We start from the raw sequence: 9,212 nt of genomic DNA, 5'->3' as shown, positions 1-9,212 counted from the left end.
TTCTCAGCCGGCAATTAGGAAATTATTACGGTCGTTATGTGATGAAGGGACTCGTGCGCTCTTCAGCTCAAGTATCCCTGCTTGGATTTTGTCATAAGCAAAACTAATTGGACTACATGCATGTGTTCAGACAGACTCACAAACAGCTACTTCCTTTTTGCCCGCATACAGTGAACTGCACCCCCGCAGAGAATCGTAATACATTGATATTCAGGACAGCACGAGCAGAATGGAGGCTGCATGGGAAGTGGCGTGGGGAAGAATGCTGTGCTCTGACAAAAACTGTGACGTGCTGTGAGGCTGAATAATGTAGGCGACGGGAGCCCAAGGAGGCGGCAGCGCCTTGATGACAACCAGCCGTTTGATTGTCAGGCCTCAGATCACAGTGCCTCAGTCCCTCGATCCCGCTGTGTCTGTACGGAGGTAAACAATGGCACCCAGTTACCTATCCCAGCATGCACTTGTCAAAAGGCAGCAAAAGACCCTGGTCCTCACCTTAAAACCAGAACTAGGAACATTTTAAAGGGTCAGTCCACCCAAATCCCCCACAAAGAACACATTTTCCCAATCCCCCTGAGAGGTTTCCAGCCACATCCATGTTTTTCTGTTAAAGGGATATTCCAGTGTAAGTTTAATCCATGGTGTAAATCACTGTGACAGTGTGTTAGACTCCCTCTCGAGAGATCCAAGTTAGCAGACCGCTAATTTACTAACCTCAGAAACGACCGCACGACAACAATATGCTGCAGTAAATGGATCCAAATATAAACAGCCACCAAAAAGCCACAAATAATGCTCAGAACAGCACCAAACTTCAGCAACAGTACAAATAGGGTCTCAGCACATAGTCCGGGGCATCTAACCTCCGCTAGCTTAGCTGGATTTCTATTGGGAAGCTAAAAACAGATTTCAGCTCTCCTCCATCAACTTCCGGGTCGGGGAAGTCCCGACGCGACGATTACCGAGTGCGGTTAGAAATGCTCAATTCCGTTCTTTTCCCTGTCCGCTCTCATTTATAACTGTTATAAACTGGCAGGTAAGACACATATGAACTTAGATTGCTTTTCCATGGAGTCATAATCATACATTTTCATCCTTGAGCCGCGGAACTCTACTGCACTCGGTAATCGAGTCATCAGGACTTCCCGTCAACAGGAAGCTGCTGCAGAAGAGAGGTAAATTTAGTCAGCTTTTCAGTAGAAATCCAGCTAAGCTAGTGGAGTTTTAATGCCCCGGACTTTGTGCTGAGACCCTATTTGTACTGTTGCTGAAGTTTGGTGCTGTTCTGAGCATTATTTGTGGCTTTTTGGTGGCGGTTTATATTTGGATCCATTTACTGCAGTGTATTGTTTCACGGTGTGTTAGACCATGGATTAAATTTACACTGGAATATCCCTTTAATTTAAAGAGATATTGACGTCCACAAAAGTATTTACCAATCATGTCTGAGCAAAAGAGAATGCACTGGCCAAACCCATCGGCCATCAGTTTTTGACAACTCATCTTTTTGTTAGCTTTTTAAATAAATGTATTGTGCTTAAGCCTGGCAGCTGCATTGAACAATTTGGGGGATTTAAATGACACCTTTTCAAATCAGTTTTGAATCTCGGGCCTCCAGAGACTTGGATTATGTCAGATGAGCTCTAAGGGATCATGTTGTGTTTTCACCTGATTTCCATGGACGTGAGAGTGAGTAAATCATTTCATTTCTGAGTTAACTCATCTTTTAAATCACCATAAAGACGTCTCTAATGGACTGCTTGACCTCTGACCTTCTGAGCCCTTTTTAAAGATTTAATTTCAGACTCATTAACTCATCCTGTTGTTGTCTCATTATCTTGACCTTTTATTAATAATTTACCAACGTTAATAAGTGCTAACCTGTTGGATTGCAGTGACTCATGACCCTTTATTGAGGACTAATCAATGATTTAACAGCCAGAGTGTTTTCACAACCTGGCCACCCTAACGTTGTTTTCAATTAATGACTTATCATTGATTTATTTAAGACTGCAACTAATGCTTCATTTAATTTTCTAAATTTACCAACATTTTTTTTTACATGATTAGTCAAAAACATTTGAAAAATTGCTCAGCTTAACTTCCCGCAGCCCAAATCTACATCCACAACCAAAAGACTCTCTTTTTGTCTGTATTCATAAATGACAAATAAAAGTAAGCTGTTGTGGGTAATGTAGGCATCTGGTATTGGACTGTAACACTGCTGGACAGCTTTAATACTAATGTGATACAGCAGAACCAGAGACATCACCTGTTTTATTTCACACATATTCCCCGTTCTACCAAAGTGTACCAAGTGCTGGTTCTAGGTTGGTGCTCGTGCTGGACCAGAGGAGAGCCACTGCAGAGCCACATCAGTCAGTCCCTGTACACGTCTCCAATTTCCCACCATTGTCAGAAGCAACTATGGCGGTCTACATCCGGCGGTCTACAACAGCATCCATAGTGAAAATCTTGGGTTTATTATCCTGTGGATGAGTCAGAACCAAAGATGTTAAACATTTTTTTAATGTATCCACCAGTTTAAAGAGGCTTATGGGAAGAACAGTTTTTGTGCCCCAGTGCAAAATGTCACGATGTAATTACACGGTTTTGCCACTATGAAAACTGTCTTTAAAGCCTTGTGCTCATTCTGCAGGGCTCGTTCAGAACACGCTACACTATCTCCGGTTAAAGATGGCGGACATAACCCTGGCCCCAGCCTCTGATTTAAGCGGTTCTTTGTTCCAGACCAGCAAAGGGTTGGTTCCTGAGTAGGCACTGGCTCTGAACCAGCACTTGAATTGCTCTGGTTGAAAAGGGTTAACATTCCTCTTCCTTAGAAAAAAACCTGGCGCCTACATTACCCACAATGCAACCTAACCACCGAAGAGCCATAACTGGAGTGAATTCATCAGTTTCAAGCAGCTTCCTCTGGAGCCACAAAAAGGTTTTATAGTCCGCTCCCAGAGACCTGTAAACACACTTTAATGGGTAAGATTGGTGGAGTTACCTTTTATAAAATCAAATCAGCAACAAGTAGGCTGAGTGAAGGTGAGACACACACACACACACGCGCACACACACACCAGGTTGAACAGTGAAGGATGGATGTGTGAGGAGGAGGAGGAGGAGGAGGAGGAGGCAGGACAGTCGCCTCAGAGGTCCACAGAGGAGGGTCGAGGCTCTGCGCGGCGGATCACACATGAAGCATGTGGACTTCACACCGTCTGCCAGAGAGATGATGACGCCTCGCATGTTTTAGCGGCTTCCCTCCATTTCCGCTGAAGGACGACCTGTCAGGTGCGCCGCACGTCTCGGTCCAACATCAGGAGCGAGCGCGCCGCCGTGTCGGCTCCGGAGGGAAATGCCATCTCACCTAAGTGTTCTCGCCTCTCCCCTCGGATTTAATCGTCCTCAGCAGGTCGGATCGCCTCCACTCATGTGTGTTTCCGCCGCCTCTGATTGAATGGCTGTCATGACTTGTGCCCTCAGGGTTGCGAAGCTACGAAAGAAGGATGAAAATCCCTCGTTTGGTGTCTCTGCGTCCTCCCAGCCTCTCTGTAATTACAGGCGGTAATTAGATTTGGGAATCTCGGCGTAAAATCTGACGAAAACCATGGAAAGACCTTCAGTGTGTCGACATGAAGGGTAAGATTTTTTTTTTCTCTCCACCTTTTTAATTTTTCAGGAATGCAACACATCAGTGCAGCAAGGATGCATTTTAAGGTGCTCTTAGCAAAAAACCGGGATCACACTTAAACCATCTGACTGTGACACATCTGAGCTCATATGTTTACTGATGCACACATTTAGAGAACACATCCTCCTCTGAGCCTTTTGAACGGGGCGCATGTTGGAATAAAATCTGATTGCAAATAAAATGCTGAAATGCTTTTTTCCTCCAGTGGCCTCGTTGGCACGAAGGAAGCAGCTGCAGTGAGATGGCACACATTTTATACTTTGACAAGACATGATCACATAAGCTGGATTGATTCTGATCGATCACGTTCAATTATTGAGTGGCAGTACTTTTTAAAATGGTGATGCAAGAGTCACAGGGTGCATGCATATTATTTACAATAAGGCTTAGTTATCATGTAATCATGACTACTCATACCTCTCAACTGTTGCTCTGTTATTGTTTATGTCAATATGCCATGTTCATTCATTGGTTGGTTTGTTACCAGGATTACACAAAAACTACTTAACGGATTATCACAAAACTTGGATGGAGGATGAGTCTCTAACCAGAACAGAGCCCATTAACTTTTGGTGCAGATCTACTAAAAACATTTTATTTTTTTTCGTTATTTTTGTGTCAGTTTCTCAGGGAATAATTTGTTGAGTACAAAAGGGGATTGTTAGGTCTTGGTGGAGGTTCACACTCTACCGAGTGCCATTGGAGTTTCACATGAAACAGTAAAACTAGAATAGCACATCAATAGAGTGTATACCTCTGCCAATTTTAAATAAAAGATTTGAATCAAATTGTACTCACTTGTAGATACTGGACACATAAATTCACCTGATTTAAAATAAAATCAGGATCCATTCATTATTTATCTTGGAAAAAAGATCCTAGATATGCACATTATCCGAAACCATAACAAAAGGGGTCTATTCTGGACTGAGACTCATCCTACATCTAAGTTCGGTGGAAAGCCATTCAGTGGTTTTTGTGAAATCCTGCTGACCAACCAACCAACCAACCAACCAAAAAACAAACGGACAAAGGCGAAAACAAAACCTCCTTGATTGATGAAATTACACTTACAAACACGTTATTTTTCAAGATTTCAATATCGGGCAGTACTCTCAGTAAATAGATACAGAAAAAAAAGTGTATTCGTTCTCAGATGTTTGATATTATATCTGTAAGTGCAGGAGTAGCACTGCGACGAATGATCAGAGTTCACGGATGGATTACACAGACCCTCTCAGAGAGGACACTTGCCCACCGTGATCATTACACAGAGTGATGCTAGTGCATAGAACTAGAGCGGTGTAATGAGTGTGTTTTATTACAGCTGTCATGTGTTGTCATTTCACAGACAAAGATGTTTCCGGGCTGTGAATTTATTTAAACGTTGCCATGGGGAAGAGCTTGGACTGAGACACGGGGAGATCTGATAACTCGGAGGAAGAGAGAGCCTGGAGGTGAAGACATGGTCATCACCGACAGAAACACTGGCACCCCTGTACCCAAAAAGGAGCCCCAGAAGAAGACGAGGAGGAAGTCCCGCCCTCATGGCCTGCCCTCTCCGGCGCTTTGCTGCGCCTGTGGCCTATGCATCATGCTGGCTGGACTCAACATCACCCTGGTGGGAGCGTTCGCCTTCAGCACACTGGTGCCTTCTGCCAACCCCCCGATCATCATCGGACCTATCCTGTTGCTGGTGGCCTTCTCCTTCTTCGGGGCCTGTTGCGTGTGCAGCCGCCTTCCTCCTCCCCACAGCTCACGGAGGTCGAAGGTGGGAGGCAGGGGCACGGGGCTGATGGGACACAGTGGGCTGGCGGGTGGGGCGGCATTCGAAATAGAGACCAGTGAGCACACGCTGCAGGACACCACAGCTGTGCAGCTCAGCCCCACATCCTCCCCTGGATCATCCCAGGTGTCCAGCCCAGAGAGGGAATCTCCCGATGTGGCTCTGCCGGGGCCCTGCAAGCTCTTCACCACGATGGAGAGCAACGGCCCTTCTTCTGTTTCTGCCACCGCAGTCTACTCAGCCTCCACGGCAGCAGGAGGGGAGGTGAGGCTCAACCTGCCACGTGAAGAGGTGGTCACCTAGCAGCACACAAACTCTCTCAAGGCCGGAGTGCTGGCAGTGTAAATATCCTTCTGGGTCTAGGGCTTGCTGAGTGTGATTGTGTCCTCTAGTTTACGTAGTGCCATATTTCTTGGTCGTGACAAGTCGTCAACAGTATGCTTTTCGATTTTTCTTGCTGTGCAGCCAACTGGTAATTAGCATGCAAAAGTTAATGAAACATCCGAGTATTTGTGGATCATAGGTTTTGGAATTCAATTTCCTACCTCTCTTGTGCTGTTTTTTCCTACAGGTCTTTGTTCTTAACGTGGGGCATTACTATTGACAAGTTTTCATGTAGAAAATCAAACAGAAACATTTATCTCTTGCTCTCACTGTTACTCCGGTTCATGGAAACCTCAGCCGTCGGCGGTGATTTTCGAGAGGGCTCGCCTGAAGAATGTGATTGTCGCTTTGTTCTTAAGACTTTAAAGATTAGATGTGAAAGGTCATCAGTGAACTGTACAGGTACATTTGTAGTGACATTTGGCATTTTGTGTGCCGTTTCCTCAGTGCTGGACTTGTTTTGGGGGCATGAAGAATTATAGGTCACATGGGTCCCAAAGCAATATCCTCTCACCTGAGATTAAATTCTTGGCATTTACAGTTCTTTTTACTACGCTGCTCGTCTACAGCCAATACATTTGTAATGAACAGTGGTTCGTACAGAACCGTGTGAACCGCACATTTACATGCAACTGTGTACACTGTTGGATAGTGGGAGCATTGTTCCTGTAGCCTCACGACAACATTAAAGGTTAGGTTCACCCAAAAACGAACATTTAGCCATTTTCTTCTCTCCCTCATGCCTGTGGAAAGTCGGAGGATATTTCGCAACATGCGTAACTGAATGCTGTGTCCTACCGTCGCTCTGATGGCGACCTCTCAACTGTCCCATCCAGTGCAGAAAACTATATCCCGTTAATGCCGACGTACATCTGCGTGCCAGGTTTATACTTGCTGGTCAATAACTTTGCTGTTTTCAGCCCTCAGATGCTTGAAACAAAGTTAGCCAGCTAGCTATATTAAGGAAGCTAAGCAATGAAAAATTGAGTAACAGTTGCCAACAGCTGCCACAAATGTAATCCCCTAACCTAGCTGGTTTAATAAGCAAATAAAAAATGGGACGTTACATGAGACGTAACGTACACGCACTAAGCAGCGACATAAGCTCAATTTTCTCTCCCACATGTGACAAACGCCAACAGTTGCTGCCTTATAGAAACTCTGAAGGGACGCGCCACTTTATTCTCTCTCTGGTTTGTTGTTTCTTGGATCACAACGTTATGAAAGCTGTCAGACTTTGTCAATGGACGTTGGCATCATTCATTGGCCCAACCCCACTTCAGACTAGGGGTGGGCAGATCGATCCAAATATCAATAGTATCGATACCAAGGTGAGTATTGGTATCAGATTGATACTAGCGTGATGAGATCGATATTTTTGTTGTAGTTTCTCTTCTATAAGTTCAGCAAATCACTCGTTTTTCTTCACAGAGTTTGTGTGAACGCAGCGTCTCTCTTATGTGCAGCGCTCCTCTCCACCTCTCTCACTCCGCTCACTCAGGTTCACTGAGGAACTCAAAAATATATGCTTATATTTAGATATATAGCCTACCTCATACCTGAAGTATGAATATGGCAGAGTATAATTACTCTTTTGTAGCTGTTGAAGGAACATTAGTATTCCTATTTAGGCTTCATGCAGATAGGTTATAGATTTAATTATGTTAAATATTATTTTCTTATTGGCTAAAATCTTTGTCCTGTGTTTTATTATTATCATTATCATGATCAACTCAAATAAAGGCAAAAGTACAAAATCTTTCAATGATCAGTAATCTTCAAAGAAAAAGTCAGTATCAGTATCGGTATCGGCAATACTGGCACTGTAATTACTTGGTATCGGATCGATACCAAAATTTGCAGTATCGCCCACCCCTACTTCAGACAGGGTGCACGCTAATGCCTTTAGCTTAGCGGCCACAGTGAAGACTGCAGCCTTGAAAATGGTATAAATAAAGTATTTTCACATCAAGTTGGGATCCTGATCAAGAGGACCACAAAACTTCACCCGACTTCCCAACCGGGGGCAGGATCATGACTTTTTGGGTGAACCTACTCGTCAGCTCTCCTTTAATTTTATGTTTCCACATTCGTTAAAGATAGTTACAACTGAAACCACACTTTAATCATGATGTTTTCAGTGATTTATATTAATTGATCCAGTTGGAACAGGGACTTACCTCACTGCAAGGCATTAAAATATGTCCTGATGATGATTCTGTCGTCATGAATTTGAATTTAATTGAATTTTCGTTCATCTTGAATGGGAACATGTGAATTTCACGGTATTTTAATTCTACTGGAGTTAACCTCCACTGGACCTCATACACACGATATGAAGAAGCCAAGACAGAGTTTAGACATACAGATTGCATAAAGAAGTATCTGTTCCCCATCACTGTGATGTCTTCTTGTCAGTTATGAACTTGACTGGTCAAATGAGACATTCAAACCCTGATTTCCTTTGAAAGGAAAGTTGCCTTAGACTGAGATATCAGGATCAAACTAATGAGGGCTAAATCAGAAGTGCACAATAGCATTTTTCTTCAGAAAGCCTTTGTTTGGCTCTGGATTTCTATTCCATATTGTTGGAAAGCTTCAAGTTTCTTCTTTTGTGGACGTGACAAATGCATGCAAATTGCTTAAATGTTCCATCTCAGAGATTTATATGGCGTGAACACCTGCGTACAGGTACACACAGTGACCAGAGCATTCCCTTATACAGTATTAACATTTGTTATTTGTGATACAGCTCCTTGAAGGGACCAGTTTTTCTGTCAGCGCTCTCTCTCTCTCTCTCTCTCTCTCTCTCTCTCTCTCTCTCTCTTGTGCTGAGATTATTTTTTTTGCATGTTCAGAGAACTGACTCATGGAAATGCAGACACCCTGTTGTGAAGTGTTGGTGTTATCTGTATATGTTAATTTGTGTAGCAGTTATATACAAAACATCTGAGAAATGTAAACGGATAGAATATTTTTGTGAAGACTATAATTTGTTTATTTTAAAAAGTAACCGATCCAAATGTGAATCCTTCAAAAAAAAAAAAAAAGATCTGAATAAAAAGGCTCTTTCAGTAGAACATGAGGTTGTTGCTCATTATGTATGGGTGGCGTGACACCATGTTCTTGCTACATTGCATTTTGTGTCATCATGAAGTGGAATGAATAAAAACGGCCAACTGGGTTTGTTGCAGATAAAAATTTAAAAACAAGTTCAGTGAGATCTTGTAGGATAAAAGTCGCCTCTTGCGACGTGTCGATGGCGCTAGGGCTGGGTATCACCAGGTACCTCGCGATACGATACTATCATGATATTTTGCCCACGATAACGATAATATC

General features: G+C 43.3%; 1 protein-coding gene across 1 annotated transcript; it reads left to right on the top strand.

The window, feature by feature from the left end:
* The first annotated feature begins 2,890 nt into the window (after positions 1-2,890).
* tmem275a (transmembrane protein 275a) lies at positions 2,891-8,953 on the top strand. The gene is made up of 2 exons (XM_030404111.1): positions 2,891-3,651; positions 5,055-8,953. The coding sequence occupies exon 2, from the start codon at positions 5,169-5,171 to the stop codon at positions 5,790-5,792; it is 624 nt and encodes a 207-aa protein (XP_030259971.1). The 5' UTR covers positions 2,891-3,651; positions 5,055-5,168; the 3' UTR covers positions 5,793-8,953.
* The last annotated feature ends 259 nt before the right edge of the window (positions 8,954-9,212 follow it).

Source organism: Sparus aurata, chromosome 21 (assembly GCF_900880675.1).
Source record: "Sparus aurata chromosome 21, fSpaAur1.1, whole genome shotgun sequence".
Taxonomy (NCBI): domain Eukaryota; kingdom Metazoa; phylum Chordata; class Actinopteri; order Spariformes; family Sparidae; genus Sparus; species Sparus aurata.
Note: the sequence above shows the minus strand (reverse complement) of the source record. Positions and strands in the feature narration are given on the sequence as shown.